Source organism: Peromyscus leucopus, chromosome 16_21 (genome assembly GCF_004664715.2).
Source record: "Peromyscus leucopus breed LL Stock chromosome 16_21, UCI_PerLeu_2.1, whole genome shotgun sequence".
Lineage (NCBI taxonomy): Eukaryota > Metazoa > Chordata > Mammalia > Rodentia > Cricetidae > Peromyscus > Peromyscus leucopus.
The window spans coordinates 62,185,450-62,203,792 of NC_051084.1; the positions used below are offsets into that span (position 1 = coordinate 62,185,450).

Sequence of the window (18,343 nt, forward strand, 5' to 3'; positions counted from 1 at the left end):
TTGCATAACTTTTTATGAGTGATTACTAGAAATGCTTTGAAATAATTTCACAGAAATGATGCTACTTGTAGAGACTGCGGCATATTTGTTCAAACTCACACCTGGACACAAAGATACAAGCTGTCCTTGTATCTGAGGACAGTTTGGCCTGGCAGCTTATCTGATGTGGAGCCAATATCAGCATGAATTGTACATTCCATTGCTCATGTCCCCATCATCTCTACAACTGTGATACAAGGAGAGCCCTTTAACAGAAAATATTATATGAGGTACATTTATTTCATTATTGTAGAATTATGCAATAATAAGTAAATTAGTGCATTTTCCAAACAAAAGTAGCTGGAAATAAAAAAAAACAGACCAGCATCCATTTAATTAAGGTATAGCATCACTTCAAGTTTATAGCATTATTTTATTAATGTATTTATCATGGTAATTATACATTGCATATGAATATACTCTATAATAATATATAGAGTGTAGTAGTATAATTAATATATCTGTATATTGGTAAGAAACAACTCTCACTCATCTTTCATTTCCAACTTCTTGAAAGGTGTGATATATTGCAGGAAAGGGCAGGGACAAAAAAATTGGAGAGTTGAATCCAGGAAGATGGAAAGTACAAAATATAACACCCAAAGAAATAAGTGCAATACTTCTCCCTGAAGCCCATCCTTTCCCTCTGGCTACTGAATTTTATGTATATATGTGCTACTTGGTATTATTCTGTGGACCTAATGTACATCAGACTTTGTTTCAGACTCGGATAAAATAAACACAATGAGGGAAGAAGCCGTGTACTGGTCCCAAGCAGTTAATCTGTGATAATGATCCCTAGGGCATTGGTTGGGACATTTGGAATAGATAGGACAATTCAAAGGAAGAATTCCTTGTAGATGGGTACACAAATTCTATGCATTTGTCATATTTTACCCATGAACTACCTTCAAAGAGTCTAGTATCATATGTGTGTGTGTTTCTGTGTTCATTCTGTGACTAAAAGAAACATTTATTAATTATGTTTATTGTTTTATGTAATAGTTCTGTAAGCAAACATTGATTATAGTTTGGGACACATGATGACCATTTGCACAAAACTTTAATTTTTAAAGGTCTTTATTTTAAAGAAATTTTAATCTCAAAATTGTCAACCCACTAAATATATAAAAGTATAGTATTCTCTGGATATTTCACTCTTTTATTTGAATGTTTTGAGGAGTACCAGAGATGAGGCTGAGAGCTATCTATGTCTTTCTCCATCTCGTCAGTCATCTTGTATCTGTTAATAATATAATGAACTCTTGAATTGAAGGTATGTGTGGACTAAACTTACCAGAGACAGAAACACTTCTTTTATGTCTTTATTTTCAACAGTATAAGAAGCATTGTTCTTTTATTTTAGAAATGTTTAGTTTCTTCAAAAAATAGGAGAGGAATGACTGACTCAGTGGTGATGACTTTTTAATATGCAATAATGTGTGCATGGAAATCAAACAACACATTTTAGTGTTCTGACTTGAGTGCGTAGACAGTGTTTTGGGAGTGTGGAAGAGAAGAGTTGTTTCTCTAGAGGCAGTCGTGGTGTAGATCTCTAAGGAGGAGGTGAGGAGTGCTTTATTGTCAGTTAAAACCCCGAACAGTTCCTCATATAGTGGGTGGTGCTGATGATGCCTGACCATGGACATCCTTTGAGATCTACTACTCTGTGTTCAGCTGGAAGAATTGAGGAGGGAGAGAACATGCAGAGGTTATAGACTGGGCTAAAGGTGTTATGCTGGAAGTCTGCCTGCTTGTTATTGGCAACAACTCGGTCACATGGCTTCATTTAACTATAAAGACAGCTCCTGCCTGGAGTCTAAAACTGTAAACCCAGGAGGAAGGAGGAGCCAGTCTGCTTGCAGCCTTATAGTCTTTGCCACAGGAGGGCATGGCTGGTCTTCTACCTAATGGAACAGGCAAGGGCTAGTAAGATAACTACTGACAAGTTAATTTGCTTGGTCCAGTCCCTGAGAATGGCAGAGTACATTGTTTCCTAGGACGTGAAATGAGATTATGCTAACAAAAGAATTTCTTTAAAAAAATCTGCACACCTGTCAGTGATTGTGATACTTAAAATTTAAGCAGAAACATTTATTTGACATCTTGAATTCATGTTGAAGTACTTCAGAGAGCAACACTTAATACTTCAGCATACATGAAATATTTACTGTTTTAAGTGAAAATGTTTTATTCATACATTACCTTATCATTAAGATCAGGCAAAATCCATGGTTATTTTCCTTAAAGTGATACAGAAAAGGCTTTTATGACAGGATGAAGGGAGGAGAATAATTGTTTGAAGTCACCATGAGTTCTATAAGCATGCCAAGCAAATGGAAATCTGTACACATAATACTTCTCTCCAGCACGCACTATGCACTCTGTATTACATTCTGGAAATTAGGGAGTTAAATGTGGCTTACTATGTTATATTAGCACCTTAATCTACTAACTCATTCCATACTCACAAAAGACCCATGAGGAAGCAGATACTATTTATATTCCCATTTCACAGACAAGATAATTGAGGCATAGATGGATAAAATTGGTCTCCCATCTAGCAGATAGCAGAGCTGGCATTTAGAACTAAATTGTTTATCTTTCAAGGCCAAGATCTTATCTATTGTTCTGTATGCCCCGAGAGTTGTCAAAAGTGAGGACACAGGTATAATGCATAGGGAGTTCATTTCTGTATGTACTAAATTTGTACTAAATTAGGCTTGTGCTGGGGGGTATTTGAAGATATAAACAAGACTTTTCATCCATAACATTGTTGTGTTAAAGAGTGACAAAACTTCCTAACCATGACTGACTTTCTTTCTAATTTGTTAATATGACTGCCTCATACATAGTATTTGTTCTGGTCACTGCAGCTGGCCTGACTCAGATAACATGTGCAGTTCCTGAATTGCTAGAAGCCTGAGACATCACTGGAGGAGAGAAGGTGGCTCTTGTTTTAGGTGCACACAGCTGAGCAACTTTTTTGTCTTCTGCAGACAGGACTATTCTTGTGGATACCGATCTTCCAGTGCTTAGACGCCTCTATGTGATGGGGACCTTAGAATTCCCTGTGGACAGAAGCAATGTTCTGAGTGTGGCGTGCTTACTCATTGCAGGAGGGGAGCTGAAAGTAGGTGAGTAAATGCTTGGGGATTGGATCGGCCACGTAAGGATAGTCAAGTTCTGGGAGAAAATGTTGTGGGAAATGAAAGGCAGCATGAATCTGCTGCCTGACATAAGCTGGGAGGGCTAAGGCTGGGAATGCATTTCCAAGTACATCTTTAGATGTGGACAATGGTGACTTCTTTCTCTTCTTTCTTACTGACTCCGCTGTCAATCCCATTTTGTTGTCCTAGAGGGACTCTAAGTTAGATAACCTGGGTCCAAACTTATCACAGCCTCACACTGGCTATTTGTCTTTAAGCAAATAAACTCCAAGGGACCTCCATCTCCCTACCATGCATGCACTCTTAAGGAGCCTACCATAGGGAGATGAGATGTCTAAATAATTAGATACAGCAGCTCACATTGTCTTATAGTATGTGTTTGATAAATATTACTTTATCAACTGGGGTGTCCATACACAAATCAATAACATCAGTTGGATTTTTTTTGAGACTTAAATGAACTATTTACAAAATTACAGGTTTGGAAGGGTATGCTCCTTGGGGCTAGTAAAGGCAGATATTCTTGCTTTGCTTTGCTGTAAAAGATAGAGGGGATGAGTTGTTCCTGGAATCCAGACTTGTAAGTGTGGAGATGGTTGTTGGACATATACATGAGTGTTAGCATGGCTGGGACTCAACCTGCACCTGAGAGTGTTTTACCGGAATCAATACTGTAAGCCTGTCTTTTCTCACCAGGGTTGGAAGTCAGAGAGGACTCACCAATTCCATGTTGATAGGTCAGCTGCCACCTGGGGCACTGCACAGATTAGAGATGGCAGCCTAAGGAACCTAGGTACCAGCAGAAGCTCCCCCATGCAGTTGGCTTCCAGTTATCCGAACAGAAGCAATGCTCCTACCAATAGAGCCAATAAGTCAACTGACCTCTGAACCACCCCAGGCTGTTAGTCTTGGCAACTTTCTTGTCAGCTATAATTCCTGCTCTTTCTCTATGTGCTGCTTCCAATAACTGTTTCCCCAGTGTTCATGTGTATAAGGCTTCTTTTGTTTTACCTTGGGTATTGGGGCAGCCAAGTATGCCTTTTCATCTGTTTCTTCATTAGATATTTTCACCCAATCTCTCTGTACTGGGAAATGACTGTAAATCCTGATATTTTCATGTCTGATTAAAACTCTTGTCCAATTTGTTTAGCATTCTATAAAATTCTCATCTAATCACTGATGGAAATAAATAATTTTGTGTTAGTAAAAAACTATTGGCAGCCACCACCTTCTAACTGGAGTTGCTCTTTTTAGGCTTACAACTCGTGGTCTGAAAATCTGTACCTTTGAAAGAAAGTTACCCTGTGTTACTCTCAAGTTCTGCTTTAGATGTTTCAGATATTTTTGTATTATGTCTGTTCCTAACTTGATTTTTACCCATCACTAGATAATGGTGTATCTTTTTTCTCTCTGTTTCATCCATGTGTTTCAGGCCTAAAGGTTGCTTATTGGAACCCATCTGCCCAATCCTATGTGTGTTATGCCTGAAGGAAGACTTTCAACCCATCTGTCCACACCTACAGAAATCCCAACATGAGAGAGATAATATGGCTAGTTAGTAAACAAACTTAATAGATGTGGACATTGGCACAGTGTATTGCCAGAGCATATCTGCTCTGTGATGGCATTTGATCCAAATCCTAACTGTGGAGTTCTCATTCTTAGTGGTTAAGATTTTGAGGCAATGGATGCTGGCAAAGGATATCATCTGACTTTCAGAATCATAGAATGCTAGAATTGGAAGTAAATTTGAGATCAAGGTTGCATGTCAATGCCAGAGTCAGCTACATTCTTTGTTTAGTGCTTGTCTTACTAATCCAACAGAACATATGCATGGGCACAAAGTATAGCAGATGAAGAAAATAGGAAAGAAAATTGATCATTATGCCCTGGCTATTATTATAGTGGCTGATAAATGCATCCTGAGCTGAAAATCTTACCCTACCCTTGTAACAACAACAACAATATCAAATCCAAAATACAACCCCCCAATATATATATATATATATATATATATATATATATATATATATATATATATATTAAAATACTTAGTTTTAATTATGTATATAAGTGTGTGTCTCTGTTTAGGTATGTGCTTGTGGAGTCCAAAAGAGAGCCTCTGAGCCCCTCCCCTCCCCATCCCACTACTGGAGCTGGAGTTACAGGCAGTTGTGAGTCAACTGATATGAGTGTTGGGAACCTAACTCAGGTCCTCTGTAAGAGCAGTTAGCATTCTAAACGGCAGAGTTGTTTGTCAGGCCAGCATGTATTTCTTAAGAGATGAGAAATTTTAATAAACTCTGCATCCTTTTCCTATTCTTTCACAAGTTAACTTTTGCCTTTAACTTTTCTTTTATAAACTTACTATATTTTTAATCAGTGTGTGTTTGTGTGGAGAGAGAGAGAGAGAGAGAGAGAGAGAGAGAGAGAGAGAGAGAGAGAAGGGTGGTTTTGTGTATGCTACAGTGCACTTGTGGAGGTCCATGAGCAACTTGTAGAGGTTGGTTCTCTTCTTCTTCAATGTGGGTCCTGGGAATTAACCTCACAAGGTCATCAGGCTTGATGGTAGGCCCCACTTCAATGTGTTCCTAAGTGTCATTGAATATAACACACACTGAAAGTTAACAGTTATCCACCTTGATATATAGAATTACTTTCATGAATAACATTCCTGAATGAAGAAAATAAGTAAAAATTAAGAAGAAAATAATTCCTCAGTTGTGATGATTTCCCAGTACCATTTATACATTTCTCATTTCCTCTCTTTTTCCTCTTTCTCTTTCATATTTTTTCTTTTATTGAACTATTAGTTTAATGCCAGGCATTGTTTTGGGGTTGACTATTTTTCAGGCATTGGGACAAAGAGAATCCTGGTGTTTTTTCATTTGTTTATTTGGGAAAACAAATGATTAAATAGTAAGATGAACAGGAATAAGATGTTTAGAATGACAATATATGTTCTAAAGGAAACTAAAGAGGGAAATAATTTGAAGAGAGGTCTAAGTTGGCTGTTGGCCATCAGAGGTTAGGTGCTGAGTCAAGAACATTTCAATGAATCATGTAATTTCAGACCAAAGAGAACAGAAGGATCTAAACCAGTGGTTCTCAACCTTCCTAACATTGCAAACATTTAATACAGTTCCTCATCTTGTGGTGACCCCCAACCATAAAATTACATTTGTTGCTGCTTCATAACTGTAATTTTGCTACCGTTGTATGAAGTGTAATATAATATCTGATATGTGATCCAAAGGGTTTGTAACCCACAGGTTGAGAGCTACTGACCTAGACCTAGAGAGACTGGGCAAGATGATCTCAGCCTTGATGAAAAGCTCAAGCTAAAGCCTCGAGACAGGAAAGTGTGCTGCAGGGTGGGAGATGGACTAGAGGACAGTGTAAATTAAGCTTTTTATTCTACTCTAGAAAATTCACTGTACAACTTCTAGAAATTTCTCCAAAAATAACTGTGATGTTGGGAGTCTCTGTGATTGTATGAATCATCCCTTCATGAGAAAACAAATAAACAGATCATTACTTATTTGTTTCAAGATCTTGTGTTTGGCAAAGAACAAAGCCATGTTCAGCAGCTGCTGCAGTTAACTTTAATACTCCCCTCCCAGCTTCCAGCACTTCTGCCTCTATTAGGAAACCTTTCTTGTTTCTACCAGTAGGTTACATTCAGTATCTTATTTCTGGCCTATTCTACCCATTCTTCTTGTCCTTATTGCATTCACTTTATTAATATAATGTATTAGTTTTCAAAGTATCCTCTTCATTAAAGTGGTTGAATTCTGTGCATGTTGTAAAACTTATTGTTAGCTTCTGGTGGTATGTGTAATTGGTATATAGATGAATGCATGGGTATGCCTAGGTCTATCCATTATCTCAGTGCTTTTTCTCCCCTTAGAACATACCTTGCTTAAACATCTAGGGATTACAGTTTTAATGTTTAAATGGCCACAATACATTTATCTCCTACAAGGAAGGAACTGAACAGGTGTGAAAACATAGTAGTAAGTTGGTGATCCTGTTAGGATCGTCCCCTTACTCCTGCACTTGCGCAGTTCTGGGTCTTGTGTCCTGTGTCATCAGTGTGTGCTGGCGACTAAGTACACGCCTTAAAAAGCCAGACATAGACCCCATCCTCTATCTCTGCTCTCTCTGCTCTGTTCTGCTCTCCCATTCCCACCATCTTTCTCTCTCTCCAGGCCTGACTCTCCTCTTTCCCCTCCACCTTTTCCCTCCTAAGAAAACTCTGAAAACTAACACTGGGTTCTATCATGACTGTGTCCTTTCCCCTCGGTAATGAGCACTGTTTATCATCATTTCAGATCCAAATTCAGTTTTTACAATCTGTCTTGGATCAATTGAAATTGGCCAATACAATCTCAAAATAAATATTGTTTTGTTGGTTTGTTAATTTGTGTTTGTTTGCTTAGGAGCACCTGCCTGAACCCATCTCTTTTATTTATGTGTTCTATTAAATGAGATATTGCTCCTATTCATTTACATGTGTTTTTTTTAATCATAGTTTTCACTGATGTCAGCAAATGTTCAATTCATTAGGAATTTTATGCTTTTAAAACTGCATGTGAATAGTATTTTCTTGTAATAATTTGTAGGAAGACTTCAGAGGTGGATAACCAGAAATAGCATATGTATGCAAACTACTATCAAAATAACATAAAACAGTATATAAATATTTTATTATTATATAAGCAACATGGAATATTGGCATTTGTTTGGATAGAAAGTTTATATAAATGTATATAGTTTGTTTCACCCAAATAAATTGAGTAATGCATATTCTAATAACATTTAAAAATTAAAAGAATTCCTAAATCAGCAAGGCACACTGCACACATTTGTGAACCGGGGACACAGTAATTCATCATTTCCACGACCTGTCACAGTTCTATGAACTGCCTAGTTGCTCAGTGATTATACTCAGAACTTGGACTTTTATCCTAAAACCTGTCATGTTTTGTTTTTCAGGGCCAGGGATGGGTACTTGTCACTGCCCTCTCACAGCTGTAGCCAGCAGCCTAAATTCATCATTAATGCCTGGCTTTGGTTGTCAAGAAATGAAGTACTAGGTTTATGGGAGCAACCTTCATTGCTTCCAGGATTGGAGCTTTCTTGATCCAAAAGAAGGAAATCTATATAGTTTATTGCCTTCTAAGCCAGCAGTTCTGCAAGACTCATTGGATTATTAAGTAATAAGAAGTAAATAAACCTGAGAAAACTATATTACATCCTTCAGCCTAAAGCCGTGATACCACTGAGGAAACAGAAAACTGTGTGTGTGATGTTTGTTAAAAATAATATATCAGGGGATAGAGAGTTGGCTCAGTGGTTAAGACCACTTGTTGCTTTTGCAGAGGACCTGGATTTAATTCCCAGCACCCACATGATGGCTCACAACCATCTGTAATTCTAGTTCCAGGGGATCTGATACCCTCTTCTGACCTTGATGGGCACCAGACATGCAACTCATGCAATATGTACACGAGGGCAAAGCACTTATTCACATAAAATGATAAAATAATTTAAAAATAATATATCAGCTTAAAATAAACACTAATGTCTTCTTTCAAGCAAATAGACTTTTAATGCATAAATTTACCACACATATTTCCACAAAGACATGGTTTATGAGAGCTTATGTTGACCACTCACCAGTCAATCAGGTTTCATGCTGACAGTTCTTTATTCAAGGTAATAGTTGGTTCATAAAATTTTAAAATAACATTGAAGACATGTGCTTCCTAAATACTATATTTAATACTTTATGTTGTATAAGTATAGGAAGCACAGAATTTCATTTTTGTACTTGGAGAGTTGTAATAAGGCTAAAAGACTGATAGTAAATAATATGTGTTTCAAGATGAGGTTTGCCATACAAAGATATTATTTCTGGATGAATACACTTTTTCACAAACATCTCATTATCTTTCAATTTTACGTGTACGTTGTTAATCAAAACTCTAATAAACCTGAAAATCCTTCTGAGTAAATGTCTTTAATATTGAAATATTTAAAAATCAATATTTTTTAATTTATGCTTCTAACTTATACATTTCTTTAATATAAATTTAAGAATCTGTCATTTTTGATAAATAATTAGTATGAGTAATTAACTGTACTTTAATATAAGGTAAATTACATATTAAATAGATAAATTCATATTTAAAAATTAACCTGTTAATTTGTGTTGAAAAATAACTTTTTTCTTCATACATAAATGCATTTTTTTAATCAAATCTATCCTCACTCCATCCCAGTTCCTAGTAATTCCCTCCCACACATCCCCTTCCAAACTTCACATCCTCTTATGTGTAGGAAATCTTCGTTTTAACGTAATTACATAGCTGTCTTTGGGAAAGATGAGAGGGAGATCCTATGTAGCCCATGGCTTCAGGTTCCCTATATAAGCAAGGCTGCCTCTTAAAGCGTCTTCCTGCATCTACCTCCCAAGTGCTGCTGTTACAGATGTGTGCCATTGTGCTGGGCTAAACCTCTCATTATGAAATAAACATTTTGATTGAATTTTGGTCAAAAAGCATGTGCTCTGTAATTCCAATACTTTAAAAAACAAACTCAGTTAAACTTAAAATTCAGATGTGGTCGTATATACTTGCACTTAGTTGGTAGAGGCAAGAACATTTGTAGTTCAAACCCATCCTCAGCTATACAGTGAATAGAAGGCCTGGCTGGACTGCTTAAAACTGTTTGAAAAAAAATAATTCTACCTAAGTATTTTTAAGCTTTCTTTTTCATCATTGTATATCAGTTTTTATCTTGCACAGGTCTGAAAGAAATTCGCATTCATTGTTTATGGATGCTTTCCCATCTATGGTTATTATGCCAAGCTTGCTAATTGTCTCGCGTATTACCACAGTGTTCATAGTATTTGTTTATTATATGAGCAGATGTTTGCCTTACCACTCTTATTATCCATTTTTCCTTTTAGTTCCCTAGATTTCTGCTTTCTACAATTGGAAGCTATACTGCTAGGTACATGTATGTTTAGGATCATTATAACTTACTCACATTTTTTTTTATTACCATAAGGTTTCTCTTTATTGGGGTTTTCTGCAAGGAAGTTAGTCTCAATGAACTAGCTCACTATTCTTCTATGAAACATTTGAAAATTACTTCTTGTGATACACTGTTTCTTAGCTCACAAAGAAAAGAAAACAGGCAAAAGGCACTAATGTCACAGTCCTGAAAGTTTTAAGGTAAAATATGGTATGTTGCTATAGCTAAGCGGGGTTACTTAGCCCTGATTTAAATGATAAAGATAGATATGGATAAAGATGGACTCTGAAGAGTTAGCTGTGAAAAGGGGTAGTGGTGGTATTCCTGGCAGGAAGTGGAAGAACATGCGTAAGGACTTCCTGTGGCTCAGCTGCGGAGCGCTTTAGCAAAGGTGAAAAGAAGGAAATGAGCATGAAATAGAAACAATGCTTCTCCTTGCCTGCTGTTTCGAAGCATTTAAAAACATTTGCCATGATTTATAAATAACCCTCTGAAGGACTTTGAGGATTTACTCATCTTTGTCCATATGGAGTGCTAAATGTTTAGTTCAAATTTCTTAATATGCAACAAGAAGCATGGCCAGTTTTATACACTCCAATTAAAGACCATAGTAGATTTTAGAAACTAGTTAAGAGTGGAGCCAGGTGTGGATGGAAACTTAAGGATTGGAAAAAACAAAAATGATTGTGAAAAGAAAGATTTGAAAGATTAGAAAATAATCCTGAATGCATTTGTTGACTCCAAGGTGTGGGGATTCAGGTTGATAGTGGAGGCTTAAGTGTAAACTAGGCTTATATTTGATTCTATCATAGAGATTTAGTTAATAAAGTAATAAAAGCTCCATTTCCCTTTTTCTTATGGTTTGGACATTCATGGAATCCATTTGTACCATATCCCCCAAATCAATAATGGTTATCTTTGGTACAGCAGAACTTATTTTCTTCCATCTCCCCAGGTGATTTTAACATCTGGAATCAATTGTTCTCCCCCTCCATTGCCCACCATCATGCTAAGTAATAACAACTATGCTTTACTTCTCCCTTAGTCTTCCAGATGTTTTAGAATGGTATTTATTAAATCTAAGCCCAATGCCACTAAATAATAGCTATGTAATTTCTGACTAGTTACATAAGCTCTTCCTGCCTCAGTTTCCTTGTGGGAATCTCTACAGTCTTCATTGAAGACCTATGAGAATGTAATGAAATCATGTATGTAAAAGTATCAACAATGTCTTTGCAACACAATGACAATTATCTCCCAAGATATAAACTTCAGGTTTCAAAGCAGCTTTGCAAAGGTAAACCAACGCACTGATGCTTCATCTGGGGTACCCTGTCACAGAGCCAGCTACTCTTACTTACTGGTAAAGTTAATGTTGAAAAGAACATCTGTCTCCATTGAGAATACGATTGAGTACAGCAGTCCCGGAAGCTTCACTTTCACCAGCTTTTACCAATCCAGGAAGCACTGTATGTTAATGTTAGAATAGTACACATTTCCTTCTCTTGCCTCTACTTGATTGCTAAGTAGTTCTAGCCTGCATCTTTCCGTTCCCCATGTTAACAAAAAGATTCCAAACCTGGTCGCTTCAGATTCTAAAAGATCACGGCAGGCTGACTAATTTTGCCCAGATTTTCTGTGAAGGCTCCACATGTGCTGCCGTTTTGGGGTTGCATAATTGATTTAATCTCTGATTTTAGAGAAATGCGCAACTCTTTTTGTGGGACTCTGCATACATTTCTCTAGGGCAAGAAGTGTCCTACTTTTCCTCTCTGGTATCTGTTTAGTGCTAGACCATTTTTCCCCCCTGTAAGACTTTACCCTCCATGAAATAAATGAAATCACAGTAGGAAAACAGCTTACTGGACAGACTTAAAACAGCAGGAAAAGAGTCACATCAGGCACATTTGCTTAACAGTACCCAGTCCTCTGCTTCCTTCCACTTGCTTTCTTTGGTCCCAGAGGATACCTTCATTACTCCACTAAGGCACTGTGGCATCTATACAGAACTGGAGATTGCATTAGTGTTGTAGCAGATACACCTCAGCCATGGGTTCCAGTGCTTACTCCAGACTCAAGTGCTGTGCAGACTGAGTTGTCTCTCTGAATCTTGCTGTTAACACTTCTAACAGTAAATGGCTGGAGAGGATGATCTGAGGTGATCCGTGTAGAGAAACCCCCAAACTTACACCAGGTGCACAGGAAGTCCTAACAGGGTTGTGGGTGTGGGAATGTGGAGTGGTTTCATGCTGCCCGAGAGAAGAGTAACCAAAATGACAAGTAGGTGATTTTCACTTTACCAATTATTCTATACCATATTTGGCCGTCCCATTTTCTGTTGTTTTCAGGAAACTAGAATGTCTCATTTGGTAGTTGATGATTATGGTGAACCTGCTTCCATAGGCTATATAGGTTGAGGAGGACTTTTATACTGGTTTTTTCTTCAACAATGAATTCTGTAAGAACAGCCTAACTTTCCTAGGTCTATATTCACTAATATTGTGTTAGCAAGTCTCTGATCATTCGTCAAACTATAAAGAACATGATTGTTCCCTCAAGAGACTATTAGAAGCAATTCCCATCTGCTGAGTGTCATAGTCTTATGTTCTGTATCCCAATGATGCAAGGAGAACTTATGAGAAGCAATTTATTATTAGTTTAATAAACCACCATTGTTTGAAGGCTGCTACATATACTGCTAGTTGGATCAATTTAGATTCATTCTTGAAGTTTCAGGCCTCTTTCTATGTGGATATTTACATCAAAACAAGAATCATGCTTCTTAGGCTTGTAATGAACATTACATGTTAAAACCATATGAGGGAAATGGTAATTCACACCACCCTGCCCCTGGATTAGCTGGGATTTGCTGTAATAATGGTTTTGACTGCATAACTCCCCTATCTCAGTGGTTTGTAAAATGAATATTCCTATTAGACTGGGTTGAACCTGGCTCCAGCCTGCATGCTCTTCTCCAGGTTTTTCTGAATGTCTATTTAGGCACCCGAGGGTATGAGAAATTGTATGATAGAAAAGAGATGTGGGGAACACTTGGCTAGTCTTTACACTACCAGCTGACAACTGCCATTACTACCCCTCTCATCCAAATGTCACTAACCCAGAGCACTTCACAAAATCAGGCTGGCTAACAGGGGCCAGGAAAGTGTACTCTGAGTCGATGATGAGGGGTAGCAGATAATTGATGAATGGTCACCTTGCCTTCTTCAGAGAGGCTCACAGAACCTCATGCTTTTGGCTGTCACTTCATTTATGTGATCCTTGCCTCTTCCTCATACAATCAAAATTATAGCATTTAGTCTGGATTCTTTCTTTGCATTTCTAGTTATCTCAGATAATATACTTTGCTTTCTTAACAGGTACTTTAAAAAAGCCCTTAGAAAAAGAACAAAGACTTCTGATTCTCCTTAGAGCCTCAGAAGAAATCTTTTGTGACCATTTGGATGGAATTCGTGTTGACCCAGGAACAATTGGTAGGAGTTAAATATAATGTATGCTAATAATAATGTGTCCATGTGTTTGCGTGTTTGTGTGTGAGAAAGACAAGACAGGAAGAAAGAGACAGAGAAGCAAAGGAATTTTGTTTCTTGGACAGCTGATAAATTCTAGAGAGTTTATATGTATTCTTTGACTTGCTAAATGTTCAGTGTCCACTTACAGATATCATAACTATGACTTCTAAACTATATGTGTGTGATGACCACAAGAACATTCACTGTTGACAGTGATATTGCCCAAGTATTGTAGTGTCAAATCCTAAACTGGTCTACAAACACAGGGACTGGGAACACAAAGACTGGACATCTTGTGCTAACACATAGGAAAGTTACCAAATCAACCGTATTTCCCAGTGGCACTGTGCAGGCGTTCTTTACTTTGTACAATGGAAACCTCTCAGCATGGAGTAGTTTCCCTTTCTTTAAGGAAATCCATTTATTTCAAAACTAGATCCCCTCACTTACTTGTTTCTCTTCCTTATAGGAGGAGAGTTGAAATGAGTCAGGTCAGGGTCATTTACTATGTTTTTCAGTACTATGTTGTTATGTAGCCTAGATGTGTATGTTACTGTCATGAGTCAGAGTAGTGATTTCATTGGATTTTCTTTTAGATGAACAGCTGTATTGGATGTTTCAAAGTTTATATATATCTGCACATACATGAGGTTTCTGAACATTATGAGATAAATATCCAGATAGCATGGGGCTTGTTAACTTACTTCCAAAATGCCTAACAATTGCTGTATAATATGTTGAAATGCTTTATAATTTTATTTTTTCCTATGAATTCTGTTTATTTTATCATTGCCATGGCATAGGTAGAAGAACCTTTAACTTTTCACAGTTGACCAAGAAGGACTATACTAGGAACATTTGACTTGATTCATTTGTTCTGTGGAGTAACATTAAAACATCAAGTCAAATGCACAGGTTTATAGACATATATTATCTATATATTGTCTAAGTGAAATAAATACACATATGGAGATACATGATTACTTTTTATTCTACTACTGGAATGCATGGTCACATTTTTGAAACACTAGATTATGAGAAATTATACTTAATATAGTTGAAAATGGCAATGAAGTACATTTGAGGAAATCCTCAAAAGCCTGAAGGGATATATGCAGGCTCAATTTCCCTGGTAAGACAATAACTTGTGAGTTCAAAATAAAACAGAATGTTTTCCTTGATCATCTATAGTAAGACAAAATGTTAAGTCTGAGCACTGAAAATAAAACTAATAGCACCAAAGTCCCCTCTTCAGGAAATAGAAAGAGCCTTGCCATTTGGACAATCTAGGGTATATCATAAAATACCAAAACTGGTTGACTTCCATCAGATCAATAGAATTCTGAAGTCACCTAAATGGCAGAAGGACATACCTCTTTAAATTGAACTGGTTCACCATTAGATGGTGTTTCTCCACTTTTAGATTGCTATTATGTGCTGTAGCTTTAATTTCTTTGTAGGTCTTTGGGTTATATTTGACCTGTTATAATAGAAATATTCTTTTTTATATAATATGTACATGATTAGATATGGATTATATGTTACATTTTTTGTGTAAAAACCTTTAAACCATATTTCACTTACCTGTCCTTAATTAAGATGGAAGTATTTTCTTAGTGATTTGTTGATTTTTTAATTTTTCAGGAGTTTATGGGAAACTTCACCTTCACAGTGCTTATCCTAAGAAATCCTGGGTACACCTTGGAGCAGATATTGCACCAGGAAATGAGAGGTAAGGAGAGAATCAGAGACATTTATTTGTTGTTATTGTTTCACTTGGTTATTTGTGATGGTTTACTGTGATCTGAAACATTAAGCAACATCATTCAAGGCAGAGGGAGTAGAAAAAAACGTAACCTATTAAAAAGACAAAGCATACAAAATGTAGGAGAAAACTGTATAGTAAGAGTAGTTTGAGATAATGCATGCTTTTTGTCAATAATGTATAGAACTATGGGTTCTTAGAGATAAGACAAGGAGTATGAATGGAAAATACAATAATGAGGATTGATAAGGCACCATAGAGACACTAACAGAAATAAGGGTGAGACAAAGCTTGTGATGATGATGAATGGATCCACCATTATGAACTGAACAGATCATATGAAGAACCAACTGACAGAGATCTACTAGGTCTTAAGAGACAAGATAAATAGATGGAAATAACAGAAGATGTGATTCTAGAAGTTAAGACCAGAAAGTAGAAAGCTCCTATAGGAAACTATTCTTTTTTTTTTTTTTTTTTTTGGTTTTTCGAGACAGGGTTTCTCTGTGCAGCTTTGCGCCTTTCCTGGAACTCACTTGGTAGCCCAGGCTGGCCTCGAACTCACAGAGATCCGCCTGCCTCTGCCTCCCGAGTGCTGGGATTAAAGGCGTGCGCCACCACCGCCCGGCAAGGAAACTATTCTTATATAATAAGAAGCCAAGCCATCTCCAATAGGAATGATAACAGCAACTCTAACTGGAATACACATTACAAAACTCAGAAGAGTTGTATTGAATATGGATAAATGGATATTAAGAATAGTGATTGTAACATTATATAATCCTGATGGTACAGGAAGAAAATTGAGTTAATAAAGAAAAACAGGGGCCCTTAAATAAGGGGGCCTTGTTAGAATCTAAAATCCAAAGAACACAGAGTTTTGATGTGCAAGGGTAGAACAAGGATGCTCTGACTCCAGGAGAAAGAGAAATGACCATATCATATATATGTATATATATACATATGTATATATATATACAATATATGTGATATATATCATATGTACTTGTATTTATTTATATGTATATAAATATATTTCACATATATATTGGGTGATAGTGGTGCACGTCTTTAATCCCAGTACTCATGAGCCAGATGTAGGCAGATCTCTGTGAGTTTGAGACCAGTCTGGTCTACACAGTGAGTTCCAGGACAGCCAAGGCTACACAGAGAAACCCTGTTTTGTAAAACCAATCAGCCAATCAAACAAACAAACTAATTAACTAACAGAAAGAAACAAAAAAACCCAAATCATACATATTAAAGATATATATTCATTCTATACGATCATTTGTATTATATATTCTCATTTAAATCTCTCAGCAAAAATATATGAATGAAGTTATTATCAACATTTTGTTTAACTGGAGTCACAAAAGTTAAGAAGTATTCATTTATAAAGCTAGAAGTTCTATGACTGACTATTTCCTGTTTTTTTCTAGTAATTAGAAATATTAAAAATAGCATTTCCTAGAATCAGTCTCAAAGAGGATTGTTCTAATGAAATTGTATGAAAAAGTATAATTATCATAGTGTTCTGGTTTTATGTGTTGTATAGCTGTTTTCTCCTAATTGAAACATCCCCTCCTGGAGGGACGAGGAAGGTTCATATGGTTCGGAAAATTTCCCAGGCAGGGAAGCTTACACCTGTCATTCTGGTAAGCATAAGGCAAGATCATCTTGAATTCAAGGCCAGCCTAGATTATGTAGTGAGTTCTAAGCTAGCTGCAGAGTGAGAACTGTCCTACGCCATTATTCAGAAAGCTCATGGATCTCAGGCTACTCCTGAAACTTGCAAGAGTCACACAGCCATTTGCAGGGTTTCTTAAGAGGAAGGAATTTCTGGGAGAGAAGAGGTGCTTAGCTGAAGTTACCTGGTTTCCCCAAGAAACTCCAGTATCTGAGAATGCTTTCCTTAGCTGTCACCCCGTGCTGGGAAGGCTTTTCAGTGAGGTAGCCCCCACGGAGTCACCTCTGCTGCTGACCTTAGTTTCCTAACTTCAGTTCTGAAAGTGACCACAATAACGTCATTGGTTTATCAAGCTAGATATGGGTAGACTCCTGGTCTGTCATTGTCTGGGGTGCATAGACACTTGTTCATATATTTCTAGGAAAACATATAATATATGGATATCCTTTCTTTGCAAATTTATTAAGATAACTTGACTCATAAAATTTGTTTGTACATGCTTGATTTATTAAGTACTATTAGTGGGAAACCCTCCATGAAAATGCCTCTCATTCATTTATTGAACTTATTTTTATTTCTTGCTTGCCCAGCCAAAGTAAGCTCAGTGAGATGCCTTGAAGAAAACTTACTTTGTATTTGCTCTATGTCATTTTTACATTTACATTGATGTTACTTCTTACTTTACTTTGTTACAGTTGAAACTTTTGTGGAAACCAATGAACAAAATGGACCTTTTGCATTTAGAATAAATAAAAACAGGCTATACAAAGACAAATGAGTTTATCCTTACACCACTATGCTACACAGTACATGCACTGCCTGTGTAGACTTGGGCAGTCACATGCATGTGTTTCCTGAAAATAAGTGGTTACTTTGCCAGTGAATCTTAAGGTATTGGTATTTCATTCTACCCATTCATGGAGTTTTAAACAGGCAAACACTAGGTCTGACCAACACTTTATCTAACTTCTGCTTATAAGAAAATGGTTGCTGTTGCCAGAGAAGTTGGAAAAGACCCTTAAGACTTAAGACAGGATGGTAACTTTGCAGCTTTTCTGGAGATGCCTTATAGTGGCTTAGATTAGGTGGAGAGAGAGAGAGAGAG

The 18,343-nt window shown here is 36.9% G+C and overlaps 1 protein-coding gene across 4 annotated transcripts in view; it reads left to right on the forward strand.

Annotated features, from left to right (window-relative positions):
• The window catches only part of Pkhd1 (PKHD1 ciliary IPT domain containing fibrocystin/polyductin), a 466,475-nt gene that overhangs the window by 312,580 nt on the left and 135,552 nt on the right, over positions 1-18,343 (forward strand). For all 4 annotated transcript variants that reach the window (XM_028868108.2, XM_037199703.1, XM_037199704.1 and 1 more), the window contains 3 exons: positions 3,039-3,176; positions 13,631-13,744; positions 15,428-15,515. In XM_028868108.2, coding sequence (XP_028723941.2) covers positions 3,039-3,176; positions 13,631-13,744; positions 15,428-15,515 — 340 coding nt within the window. The remainder of the gene's footprint in view (positions 1-3,038; positions 3,177-13,630; positions 13,745-15,427; positions 15,516-18,343) is intronic.